This window comes from Asparagus officinalis, chromosome 6 (genome assembly GCF_001876935.1).
Source record: "Asparagus officinalis chromosome 6, Aspof.V1, whole genome shotgun sequence".
NCBI lineage: Eukaryota > Viridiplantae > Streptophyta > Magnoliopsida > Asparagales > Asparagaceae > Asparagus > Asparagus officinalis.
In genome coordinates this window covers 3,643,620-3,658,171 of record NC_033799.1, presented here as the reverse complement: position 1 = coordinate 3,658,171, position 14,552 = coordinate 3,643,620, and the positions used below count along the sequence as shown (strand labels likewise).

Sequence of the window (14,552 nt, the reverse complement as noted above, 5' to 3'; positions counted from 1 at the left end):
GGTACAAGGAAAAAATTAGTATAAACTAATTTCTCGTGCACACCTCAAATTGAGCCTGACACATTGAGAATCTCGGGCACAGCCTCAAAACACAAGCTATGAATATTCTCAAGGCAAGAAGCAAAGTATAACTTACATGATGAAGATGCTATTTGCACACATAAACCCTCAAATTCTCATTGTAAAGTGCTAGCTAGGGAAGATGCTTTTCTTTAGCAGCTAACAAATCATAAAGAGGGGCAAAAGCAAAAGAGCACAAAACCTGTGCGTGCCTATAAATACCCTGCAACGCACCAAATGCCTCACCAAATTACTTTCTTCCTAGTTCTTAATAATAATTAAGAGAATAAGCAATGGCTAGCTCTCATTCCTTGTTGGTTTCGTGTCTTCTCGCTCTCGTGATGGCGATGGCGAATGCGACTCAGTACAAGGTCGGAGGCTCGGCCGGATAGGAATCGGTTTCAGATCGGAGACTCCCTGTGTAAGTATTTCATGTTACACGTGTGGAGTATCAAATTATGACTTGAAATCTTTAACCGTTAAAGAGCTACGTGTTGTTTGGATGCATGTTTTGCAGTGTTTGTGTACCCGGCCGATAAAGACTCGGTCCTCCAAGTAACCCAAGACGCCTACACCGCCTGCGACACGTCCTCCCCCATCAAGCGCTTCAACGACGGCAACACCGTCTTCACCTTGGACAAGTCGGCGCCTTACTACTCATTCAGCGGCCGGCGCAAACGACAATGTCGCGTACACGAGAGCACGTGGTCGTCTGCCTGATGGGTGAACCGAGCAACCGCAGCAGCAATCGCCGACGAAACGCCCGTATCGCAGTCGATGGCACCGAGGAGGCGACCCCTCCGGCGCCGTCAACATCTCCTCCGTCGCCGCCGCCTCCTGCAGAAGTTCCTCCCCCGGCGCCAGCAACCGCAGAAGTTACGCCGGCACCGGTTCCGACCGGGGAGGAGTCAAGACCGCCGCCGCCGCCAAATTCGGCTACTTTGAAGGCTGTGGGCATCATGAGCTCCGTCGGAGCCCTCTTCGGATCACTCATCTTTGCTTTTTGAGGTGTGTTTGCGTGAGATTATTTGTTTTGCGTGTGGAGTTGTGGGAATAAGCAATGCGTGGTCCGAGAGTTCGATTTGATTTTAATTCGTATACATATGTTTTTTTTTTTTTTCCTTTTTCTCTTTCTATATTTGATTTGTTTTGGCCTTGTGCGTTATCGAGCTTGTAAACAAACAGCCAAATTTGGGCAATGAATAAAGGAACAGAGAGGGGTTTGTTATGAAATGAACCTTACACATGAAATATTTTACCTGCAGATGTAAATTACCAGTCTTTAGGAACCTTTCTCCGAACTCATTTAGATCTGTAGACAGCAACATGAGCTTTGACAAGAGTAAGATGGCAATTTATGTTTACAGATTGCGTACCTGCTAGAGTAAAAGCATAGCAATTTTTCAGGCAGCTGAATACAAAAATATAATAGCATTTATGAAGTCAACACAGGTTTAATATTTTTCAACATCCATTTTACTTGTCTTCTATCGTTTAAAAATCTTCGAAAAGCCAGTTCAAACACACGCATACACAGAAGAGAAAAGAGAGAGGTCAGAAAGCGTCCACATATTATAGCCAAATATTATAAAAGCTTTGAGATGCTTCTCTTGCTTATCAATGAAACTAAACATATAATAATACCATTGCCCCCCCAAAAAAAAATGAATTCTAATTACATTAGTATGCGGTCAATTCATAGAAGCTTGTCTATAACAAAAATTCTCTCGGATCTCTTCCCTCAAATATGTTTTCCTAGTTCAACCTTCTTCACAAGCCGCATTGTGTTGTGTAGTATCGAATCAACTATGCCGGCAACCTGAAATACGTCCAAAACAAGATCGAAGTCAAAAAAACCAGTAGGAGGAGTTAGATCTGCAGCTCAGTAACATAATCCCATTACTCTGACATGCCTGAAAAAATGATGGTGGTCATGTATATTTTAAATCGACATCAAAATGAAATAAAATATACATGCAGCATGTTTAGCGATCTTAAACCACAAAAAATCTTCTAAAACATTCAACATGCAATTCAAGGCTTATTCAAAGTAAACTGCTATGGATGCATGCAAAAAAGAAATCCAAACTATTGGGACCATTCTTTTGTCTTCCGATACACTTTGATGTCATAATTTAAAACTTTTGTTTGGTCACTCTAACTAGGTCATTTAATATAATGCACAAATCTTTCCCAGAAATGAAGAAGGTACTTTAGCAAGTCAATCAAGTACAAACCGTGAAAACTCCTCCAATGATAGCACAGACATTTGTGATGAAATGGGAAAAAGACTTCGGAACTTCAGACACTAAGACCTGATATTCATAAAAATAAGGGGTGAGAAACTATATAACACTTCTTTTCTCAAAAAACCATAGAATACTTCTTGGAAGCACAGGTGTTTATTACGAACCTGCATGGGAGAAGGCTCAAAATGAAACTTGGCCACAGGAACATCCAGGCTGTGCACTAAACTGCTATGGGCAGTATATTCATAGTCCTCAAGGAGCTTAAATTCTTGGTAACGTTTTTGTGATACCAACTCGGTTTTCACAACCTGAAGGTAATGCTCTATCTGCATATCAAAAAAAAAAGGGTTCTCAAACAATCCCACAATTATACAATTAAAAACTGTTTTATGCTCTTTTTTATAATTTGCAGTGTTTCCAAAAAAAATAACAGCATTTCTTAACAAACATGGAAGCTACAATTTGCAAAAGACAGTTGCAATTAAAAACTGTAAAAATAACAGCATTTCTTAACAAACATGGAAGCTACAATTTGCAAAAGACAGTTGCAATTAAAAACTGTTTATGTTTAGTACACTATTCTTGTTATTGGAAGCTACAATTTGCAAAAGACAGTTGCAATTAAAAACTGTTTATGTTTAGTACACTATTCTTGTTACTAACAAGCAGATAAGGAAAACTACTCCTGACTTCCACCAGGCTGCTTGGTCCATAGATAATGGTAAAGCAACAATTTGCAAAAGACAGTTGCAACTAGAACGGTTTACTTTTGCCGCTACTACAGCAAATGAGTAATCTTTACAAAAGATGACTTGCAGTTCTCGTGGACGCAAGTTGAAATGAGTAATCTTTACAAAAGATGACTTGCAGTTCTCGTGGACGCAAGTTGTTTTCACAAATCTGACCCATTTTTACAACTGTTTTTGGAAATGACTTGCAGTTCTCGTGGACGCAAGTTGTTTTCACAAATCTGACCCATTTTTACAACTGTTTTTGGAGAAGTTTATAGTCACAGTGAAACAAACGACTGCAATTCTAAGGGAAACTGTTTTTTTCTCCCCCTGAAATTGCAATCGCAGTTGACACTTATGTGTACCAAACAGCTAAACTATCACTGCTAAGCCACACAGGATTTAACCAATATATACTGTCGAACATAAGGAGATTGTTCCTTAAATAATTTTACGTAAGCTGAACTGTTTATTTTTTTAACGAAGAATAAGTGATTTAGCACTATTACATACCCACAAAATCTCAAATCACGCCACAAGTTTCAAGGGTATTTATATAAGGTATGTATTAAGCAGTAGTTCTTTTATAATAAATAGTAGATAGTTATTTGATGTTTCAGCAAGAACATGTAGCTTTCAGTAACCTGACCAACCTTATTGGCTTGACGTCCAGACATGAGCTTTTGAATACAAATATATTATGCAATTTTTTCTCAAAAGGATAAAAAGAACACCAACTACAATGCAGAAGTTCCATTTGTCAACAAAAACCAAGGAGATGATATTAAAAAGAGACCCCTAAGTTTTCGTACAGTAAAACATTATAATTTAGGATGTGTCAACTGGAGCGTAAAGATAACATAATCAGATCTAGCTTACCGTAACATTAGCATTAGTCTCATCACGATTGATAATGTATGATCGACCTGTCAAACGGTCATGGCTTGCACCAAGATAAGGTGTTAGCCGCTTTAGTTCTGTCCAAGCCTTCGATGAAAGTCTTTTTCCAAACGAAAAATGAGAGATAACATGTGAAACATTTATTAGAGATGCATCAAAAGAATGTGCCCCTGAATGAGCTGATACGACAAGGTTGCCTGGAACCTGCATAACAAAAGAGTTCGAATAAGGCACCATAACTTGTTAAAACTAGGTGACAAGATCATGCAACCAATAACAAACTATAGATACCTCATACCTGTATGGTTCAATTGAAATTTTAACATGTATTTCAAGTGTTATGTTCATAACATCCCAAAGGTATCAATAACAAAGTGATGTTACCACTTGCCAGGCAGCCATAAAAAATAGTAGCATAACAAAGACAGGATAAAGTTTGATCGCTATCGTATTATATTTACTTACAAAGGTCTCTGTTGTCTTATAGCAACATAAGAAACTAAACAAGGAGGGATTCTGGTTATTCACAAGTATATGGTATTTTGGCCTAAAATGTAAGACCTGAGCAATGAACTGCTTTCCAATCCCATGCATGGAAATTGTACTCCAAGTAATATACTGGACTCAATAAAAAAAATTCCAATTAAAATATAACAAAAAGGAAAAGCATAGTTACCTTCTTAACACGCACAAAACCCTCAATTCTGCACCCACTGGTCAATGGTGCAGGGCGTTTTGATGCATCACCAGGTTTATTAGATTTATCCTCCAATGCCAGTGTGTGAGTCTCTTCAGGAATGGATGCAACCAAAGTCTCCATTGCCTTTTCAAATTAAAAACATGTCTAATGTTTAACAGATATCAAATGTAGGGATTAATTCATCATCACTTATGAACTACTATGCTGTTAATTAAGATTAAACTGTAGCATACCGCAACTAAGCTTTCCGTATCACGCTCACCATAATAGGATTCATGCTCATGGTGCCCATGGTTGTCCCTGCATTAAATGACATGTAGTGGAACTTCAGATACAAAGTGACAGAAAGCTAGTTAGAGAAATGAGGTCACATAGCCTGAAATGTTATCAATAGGGCTATCTACAGGGCTACGATTTCACTAACAATTTGAAGTTTCAAGAACTAACAGTAACTTTAGTCCATATCAGGCTTATTATTTCTGAACGTTGAAATTTTCTTTGTCAAATAACAGTTTAGAAATGATTACCAGATATATTGCTGAATAACAAAATGTTTTCCGTTATTGGCTGGGGGACACATATGCCAGGCAGCAAAGAAGCTGGTAACATTCAAGTTGGTTTGTTGAAACCTAATGCCATAATTTACCTTATGCAGTGGATTTGCTGATTAATCTAATTGATAAGAACTAAGGTCTACATATGCAACAAGAACAGAGTCAACATATGATAAAGTTAGTCCACATATGCAATAAGGACAGAGTCGACAGACAATAAGGTTACCTAACATCACAGGATAAGGTTACATCCCTAAATCCTTTTGATTCCAAGTACTTTGCCTTGAGCTTTTCTGAAGTGCTTCAGAGTATAGTGTTGTACGACTAAAGGTTTTAAAGGAATAAAACTTATAGTGAAATAATTCCTAAAGAAAATGAGATATTAGGTTTCATAGCTCAAAGGAATAAACCCAGTAGCCAACAACATTAAAAGCAATTTACAGACAAAGTAATCTTATCTGGAAGCATTTTAGGCTTGATGCCTAATGGGCATTAGGATGCTATATGATGGGATAAAGAAAGATGAATATTGAGAATATCTTGAACAAAGTTGCTATAAGAATTATGTGGTTCTTACCTAACATCATTGCCCTTGCGAAAAATGCGAATAGAAGGATAACCCTGGATATGATGCCTGCACAAAATTTTTATCAGCCAGTTTGCTCAAGCCTCATAAGAGAAGGTGATAGCAAGAGCCAAAAGTTCAAAGCAAGGTGCAATAACAAGTATGCATGTCCTTTTTTAGATCCTAGTGGATAGCTTGGCAATCAGTTGATGTGAGACCACTCCAAGGACAATATAATTGATTGAGCAACAGTTGGAAGTTCATGTTACCAAATACTAAAAGATCCATAGAACATCTTGTTATCATGTATTTTACATGAATACATATTAAAGGATGACATGAAAAGTACCTCCGGCACAAATCACTATCTTGAGTACAATCGACCTTCCCCAGGAGAATCCGTCCATCCATTTCAGGATCATATCTGGAAAAATAAAAAATAAAGTACAGAAGAGAACAATGCTCCCAAATGAATTACTCAAATGACATGCCAACTAAAATAAAGGATGGAAGAAAGGACGAAAAAAGAATAGATAAGTCTACCTCTCTCTCATTGTCTTAGCTGTCCTCTCCCAGGATGGTTTCTGAAACAATTGATGGAAGTCACTTAGGTACAAGCTAAAATGCAAATAAGATTTTGTGTAGACATGACTTCAGTTGAATGTTTATGCAAATATGTAGTAGGAAGTCTCATACATAGTGTGACATAAATTGTGGGAATTAAGCATAATTATGACCAGGCAAGGCATGAAAGTCAAGGAGCAAAGAACTTGCTAATTGAAGTGTCTTTCTGTAAGCATTCTAAAGATGTCACCATCAATTTTACACTATAAAATAACATCATCATGCAAAATGACTGAGAAGATGGACATACAATGTTCTGATTAACGCCTGATTAACGCCTAATAACCGCTTTTGAGAATCATGAAACAGTCTGAGAAGATGGACATACAATGTTCTGATTAACGCCTAATAACCGCTTTTGAGAATCATGAAACAGTCATCTTTTGTTTTTTTTCCAGGAGAAAACATTTCTTTGCAACCAGCAAAAAATTCTTGGGAAAACTTTGAAACACGCACCCAGAGTATGCCAAGTGATGCACAAGATTCCATCAAGCTTGATAATATAGATATATGCTAAAATATTAATCTATCATACAATCTTATGACTTGGCAAAAAGAAAGCACTGATTTGTTCTTCAGCTTATGTCATGCTTTTGTGCAGAGGTCGATATTTGGATAGTAGTTCTAAAGTCTAGTTTTTGATGTGTAATGAAAATAAATAAATTTCTTAAACATTTCATGTGATGAAAATAGATTAAAAGAAGTGCACGACATGTGTATAAGGTTAAGAAGTATCTGAAAAGCATCCTAAATATCTTGGTCACAGAGTTAAAGGACACCTATGAGAATTATCCTACATGTGAATAAGATTAAGAAGTATCTGAAAAGCGTCCTAAATATCTTGGTCACAGAGTTAAGGACACCTATGAGAATTATCCTACATGCCTACAAGGAGTGTTCAAGAAAGTTTGAAAGGGGTATGGTTTCAGACTAGAAGTATGCATATCCAGTCAGAAAGGACTGCAGCTTGAAGGGACTGCAGCTTAGAAGTTCGTGAATCACATTGGGTGCTAAATTGAAAACATGGATACTTTTGAGTTGCACTAAATACAGACAGCTTAGTTTACTAGTACTGTAATCTATTGACAAATGATTTTATATCCTCAACACAAGCCTCTTATATTATCCCATAATATAAACATAAAAACGTGGAAGTATTACCAAGCGGTTGCTCCAATAACACCAGGGTGCAAAAAAATTGACAACCAAAATAGCATGCCTGCAAAGTCGATGCACATAAGGTAAATATAGTATTCATCAATAACCAACCTTTATAAATGGTTGTTACATTTATTAAATCTGAAAGTGAGCTGGACAAGAATTTCGAGGCTCCTAAATACCATGGCTATCATCACCTAGTAAACTAACAAGAATAGTAACTAAAAACTTAACAAGTACGAAAGTGATGAATAAAATACTTTGGTAACTTTTATGCAGATTGCATTATTAAAACGTAAGTAATTTTAAAATGCAAAGATCTAGTTATACCACCACATGCATAAGCAATTATATCAGATAGCAAGGGACGCACACAGGCTATGAAGCACGGACACGCATAACATGAAGCCGTGTCGTGTCCGTGTCGGACACACGTGTCGAACACACGTATCCTATGTATTTTTTAGGATTTGCCTCGTGTCGGCGTGTCGAATGACCGTGTCGGATCCGTGTCCGTGCTACATAGCACACAGGTAGAGAGATGAATGTTACAAGTTTACAAAGGTGTCTCTAGAGGTTAACAAGGGACCCGTCCTATACTTCTTTGACACGACCCTGGAGCTTAGGTGTGGGTTTCATGTAAGAGGGAAAGGTTGCTTCAGTTTCTCACAGAAGAAAAATAAACCTCCATTTGATGTTTACAAATAATATCTCAACATGGCTGTTATGAAGGAACCACCAAGTCACCGACAAAAAAAGAGTACAAATACTAATTTTTCAATATCGACACTTCGAAATGCCAAACTTACTTGTGTGAGTAATTCTCAAAGTTGCTAGAAGTAAGTGAAACAGATTCATCAGTGTGTTCCTCTTCAATCTCATCACCATGATTATTGACCATGGGAATTGGACCAGAATGAAACTCAGATCCAGTTGGTCTTAAATTGGGATCTATGGAGAACTTGCGGACAGTTTTTGTTATGTTCAGCCTGTTCTGCAAAATGGAAAGTGGATCTTATCAACAGCCACAAAAGAATATCAGTCTACAAAACAATCTAGCATATGTAATTCTAGAATTAGAAGGATCGCTCTACTTTTACATGTGAAAAAAGCCAATTTCACATAACAATAAAACCAAGGATAAAATATCCCTGACAATTTAACTCCATTTCAGAAATCAACCTGCCAATCACTGGCAGATCCTAGAAGATAAATGGAAGTGTTTCCTGCACATATTAACTATACAACATTTGTTGGAACTGAGTAAGAATCTTATGTTTTACAAAATTCATTCTGCCATGTCGTAAAAATGACCCAGACTTTTCATTTTGTCATTAAGCAATAGTGTGACATCATAAAATGGAATGATGAGAACCAAAGAAAATGTAGAATTCAAGTCATGAAAACATTTTTCTAGGTATCTCCCATTCGATGCTAATAAGCTCGTAAAGAAAATTAACAATTTATTATGTTGTCAAATACTAATAGCTATTCAATCTTGACTTTTAACTCGCAGCCCTTTTCATTCTTTGCAAACTATATCAATTAAATACTTGTAAATTGATCAACCACAAACAGGGCAACAATCTATTTATAATCTAGTTTTTGGAAACGACCAAAACATTATATCAAATATCTCCATCACCAAAAGCATAATCAGTTAGTAACGAAACAGAAGAAAAAAAATAAGCTCAGAAGGTACAAATTCTTTTTTAATTTCAAAAGGTCCAAATTCCCTTTTTTTTCATTTATGCATGCATGCACATTTAGAAAGAACATTATATAGGTAAGCAAGAACCCACAAATGCAGCAAAGTAATATCACAGTAATAGAAAGCAAGAGTCAAGTGCACTAATCCTGCCAGGCATTATGACTAACAAATACAAAGGAAACTGTTTGCACAAGCATGAGGTTATAAACGAGGGAAAAACTTACTGTTCCCAATATATCGCTCACGTCAACTGATGCAAACTCACAGGACAGTGCAGGAAAACTACAATAACAAATTCAAGGAGTATCAGACCACTGAAATAGTAAGGCTTCATATTTTCTGATTGTTAGAACATATATAAAAAGTATAAACATCAATATTTATGAGCTAAACATACGAGGCAAAATCTCTTGATAATTAGACCAATGGTAGAGCTGCAGATAAGACGGTATCATGTTTCTAAAACATGGCATTCAGATTTTAATTTTCATAAGCAGTAACTGCAAGTCACATTGTAGACACAGATATACGCCTCATGTACTCCTGAATCACCAAATTTCACAATGATTCAAAAGATTCATAGTGACACTTCTGACATCAGATAGCATTTCACTTTCAGGTTTAATAGCCTCAAAAATTTCACCAAGCACAGTTTGCGTATGAATTATGCGGGATGCAACAATATACAGAACGATGCATGTCCATTTTTTTTAATCACTGAAGTTATAAAATGAGAGAATTTTCCATATATCGCATAATTTCTTGTGACAAAATATGAATCGAACAATAAACATTCCTTTTCAGATGGTCAAAAGAGTTATTGCTCAAACTATTAGTTATGGAAAAATATTAACTCTCTTCTCTTCTCTTTTTTTTTTAAGAATAAGTGTTTTACATGTCTTCTTTCTGTTCAGATACATCGATGTATGGTTACTACTTTTGTGTTTACTCCACTTATGTAATGAGAGTGTGCATCTGTATACATATGAGTGTATGTGCGTGCATGCGGGAGAATTTATGCATGTGTGCATGTATGAGTAAACACACACATGCAAACGCCCGCACGTGCGCCACACAGATAGGAGAGATGATGATGATGATGATTAGGAGGATGATGATGATTAAAATTCCTACTCAGATGTCCTATGCATCTTTTAATTATACAGTCACCTTCCTGAAGTGTTTACATCGAGACTTAAAGGCATGTCAAACTGTCAAAGTAAACGGAAATATTGTCTTTGCTGCAGTTGGTTTTTGTAATAAACTGAAATGTTGTAGGAGGCAAAAAAATGAAGTATTTCCTTGATCAAACTTCTGGCCCGTGCGTGTGCATGCACAAAAAACTATCAGACAAAAGCAAAATACTTCTCAAAAAGTAAACACCCATAAAGAAGGGAATGATAAAAGCGGCCACTATATGTACAAGAAAATAGTTAAAAAAAATGCTAAGCAAAGACAATATCTAACAATACAAGCTGACAACTCCAAATAGCTATTAACAATATTCAAGAAACAAAGATATAGCTGTTCCTACCTAATGTTAAAATCAATACGCAAGAATTCTGCATCTGTACTTCTATCAACAACTACGGAAGTAGACGTGTTCACCGTCAAGTAATTGTTCAGCTCCTGCGAACCAAGAAAAAGAAATAAATAAATAAGAACCAAAACACAAAACCACCTGTCACCATCCATCTTAAGACCGCAAACAGGAAGACTCACCATTCCAAACAAAAACATCATCGCAAGTGCTGCGATAATAGACAATCCCGCACCCGAGATTGATGCCTCCGTCAAATCTCTAGGTATTTTCCTGCAATTAACAAGTCGAAAAATAAGACCGCCCTCTCCTCGGTACACAAAATCAGCAGCTAGACAACAATGCTTGAACATAAACCTAGAATTAAAAAAAATATCTTCGTTTTCATGATCACACGTCACGAATTGTTAAACCCTATCTCCCTCTTCACAAGTTCTAGGTTCTTGTAGAAGATCGAGGCGGGATATTCCATTTTACTGAACCGAACATCAAAATCCTCAAACTCGCTAATGAGAATATATATTATGTTATAACAGAGTCTGATGTATTCATAATAAATTAATCAAAGTGCAGATCCCGAACGCGCGCGTCAAAGTAAACTGTAACAGCGACAAAATTACAAAAAGTTTCGTTTAAAAGTTAAAAAAACCCTAGGATCTCGAGAGAGCGGAATCGATCAGCTGGTGATGGATTAAGAGGGGGAATTGAGATCTGAGAGGGAAGATTGGATCGAACCTGTAGAAATCGACGGATTTGAGCTTGCTCGAAGTGATCATCGTGGCGACGGATGGAGTGAGATCTCTCTCTCTCTCTCTCTCTCTCTCTCTCTCCCCCCTTCGAAATTGAGAGATTTATGAAATGAAAAGGGAGGATAGATGAGTGAATAATAAGAGAGAGAGAGAGATGCAGTGTTAATACGTTTTTGGAAAGTGAGCGGATTTTATTTATTTATTTTTTTTAAATTCGGTGAGATCTCTTACGTGGGCGCACAAATGTTTATTTTACCATCTATCTATATCTATATCTATTCCTTTATACAAAGAGTAGTGTTAGAGGCACACCCTCTACCACACCTTCAACCACACCCTCCTCTCCCATTTGCTACAGTACCACGGGCCCCACATAGGATTTTAAAATTTTAAAATCCCATGTGGGGCCCGCGGTACTGTAGCAAATGGGAGAAGAGGTGTGGTTGGAGGTGTGGTAGAGGGTGTGTCTCTATCATTTCTTTTATACAAAAGGGAGAACCAGAGAGTCAATGTTCATGCTACAGTAAATGCTACAGCAGATTTACTGTAGCATTATTATTGTAGCTGGTAAATAATTTTAAAAAATATTACTGTAGCACCGGGTATACTGTAGCATTTCAAAATGGTACTGTAGCAGAGCGGGATACTGTAGCATTCCCAAAAAATCAAAAAAAGGAGATGTTAAAAAGACGGGATTACTGTAGCAAAAAAAAAAAAAAAAACCGTGCTTTGCACGGACAGCAGACTAGTACTAGATATGCAAAAAGATCATCCGTGCCCGTATTTACTGTGATGCTAGTTGAGTTGTATGTGCGATGCACAGCGTTGAATATCATGATTATTTAAATTGATAAAAATATAATAAAAATAAATAAATAAAGTTTTTGTGTGATTGATCATCAATTTAATAATCTCTCTCAAATGAAATATTGTCATTGTTTCCTTCAACCGAGACTATGGTCACATGATCTACTATTTGTGAGTTATAAACGCATTGATCTAGTACAATATCTCTATTTTTCAATTCGCAAAGGAATTTTGCAAATGAATTTACTTACGTCCAGACCCGGCCTAAGGGATAGGCGAGAGAGGCCATCGCCCATGGCCCAAAAAATAGGGGCCCCAAAAAATTCGTGAAAAAACACAGCCCCTCACCAAAATGACAAAACGTCGCTCCGCCTTCTCCCTCTTTGTCCCTGAACACAGCACTTCCTCTCCCTCATCAACATCGCTGCTCTCCTCGTCCAATACCAACCTCCTCTCACCGTCATCGCAGCCCTGACACCACATTCGCTTGGGCCGCATTCAGCATCTCTTTCCCGTCGTTCCTCCTTCTATCTTGTCGCCCGTCAACTGGCCTCGGAGCCTCCAATCACCCCGCCGAAGATTAGCCCTCCTCTCCTTCATACAATTGCCCGCTGCCCTTCTTCCTCACCCGACGCACAGCCCTTCTCCAGCCGTCACCCCTGATGCCACATCACCGCCAATCAGCAGCCCTCCCCGTCGTTCCCTCCTCGCCTAGGGCCCTTGGATGCTCAGGACCGGTCCTGAATACGTCTATTAAACTTTAGTTGTGGTTTCACTCTTATTCACATTAACTTTTAGTTATGGTTTCATTTATATTTATATTATCTAATATTCTCATTCAATTTTATAGTTCATTCTCCATATCATAGAAGTAAAAGCTGAAAGCATGAAGAATTATTTTCTTATAAAATTAGAGCAGGGAAATTATGATATATTTTGCCATGTGCTTTAAATATAATTTTTTTCTTTGATACAAGTTCCCTAGCAAATCTTGCCTCAAACAATGAGAATGAAAAATGCTATTATAACTCACTTGCCTATGGCAAGTGTATTGTATATAAGACATATAACTCATTTGGAATAGCCACATCTACTAAATTGATTTTGCTGTTGTGAGAGCAAAATGTTAGAGACTCACATTCAAACTTTTTGGCTCTATAAAAGACACAATAATTTGGAGTGCATAACGTATATATCATAAAGAACATACTGATTCATAAAGATTTTTTCGTAATAATGATATTACTACAACAATATTATTATGAAGTATTAAATCAATTTTATTATACAAGATTATATGAACCTTTTTAATAAATTATAAAGTATATATATGGAAACCTCGATGCCTATGACCAGTAGTCATGCTCCAGAACATAGGTAAACTTTATATTGTAGTTTGCTATTGATAGTATTGTTGGCAATACCATTATGTTTCATCTTTATCTTATTATTCATGCTTTTATGTTGTAAGTTCTCTTTTGATAATCACTCAATTGGCTATATTTAGTTTTCATAATATCAGATGTTAGAATATTCTCTTTTGTTTAAAAAGTATTGACATAATTTTCTTAAAAAACAGATACACATAGTAGCAATAGTATATACTTCAGTTCAACTCAAATATTGGCTCGAAGCCATTTAGAGTGAGGTTCTTTTAACGCTACAACGTTGATATAGTGGTTACACAATCCACAAGTCGAAGAAAATTTTTTTCAAAAGGAAAAGTAATTTAATATGTTAAATTAACAATTAAGTTATAAAATACAAATGGGTAGTACAGATAGCTATAGAAAGTAAGTTATATATTTTCATGAAAATTTCATAGTGAGTGGCCAACTACAATCATCCTAATTTTAGCATAAATAATTACTATTTTAGTTACTAATTTGATACGCGTAACTATGAAAGAAATCTTAAATAAAAAATATGAATTGAGATTGTATTATTCTATAGGTAAATAAATAGACGTTATTAGAGCTCATCTTTATATTAAATTTGAAAGTAATAATTTACATTATTAAGTGCTAAATATTAGTTCATGCGAGAAAGTAAAGTAATCTATGGTCTATATACCTATATAATCAAGCAATCAAACGTATTAAAATTATAATAACCACAGTCAAAATTATATGGTGAGTTCACATTAAATACAATTTATAAAAAATAGTACATTAAAGTCAAAATAGTACATTAGATTGTGTGAA

The 14,552-nt window shown here is 36.4% G+C and overlaps 1 protein-coding gene across 1 annotated transcript; it reads right to left on the bottom strand.

The window, feature by feature from the left end:
• On the bottom strand, positions 1,597 to 11,695 carry LOC109844965 (protein disulfide isomerase-like 5-4). Its single transcript, XM_020414150.1, has 15 exons — positions 11,528 to 11,695; positions 10,975 to 11,065; positions 10,787 to 10,881; positions 9,477 to 9,534; positions 8,351 to 8,535; positions 7,545 to 7,602; positions 6,303 to 6,343; positions 6,109 to 6,183; positions 5,772 to 5,828; positions 4,874 to 4,940; positions 4,617 to 4,763; positions 3,920 to 4,144; positions 2,474 to 2,635; positions 2,298 to 2,375; positions 1,597 to 1,879 (listed from the first exon to the last, which is right to left on the bottom strand). The coding sequence occupies exons 1-15, from the start codon at positions 11,566 to 11,568 to the stop codon at positions 1,802 to 1,804; spliced, it is 1,458 nt and encodes a 485-aa protein (XP_020269739.1). The 5' UTR covers positions 11,569 to 11,695; the 3' UTR covers positions 1,597 to 1,801.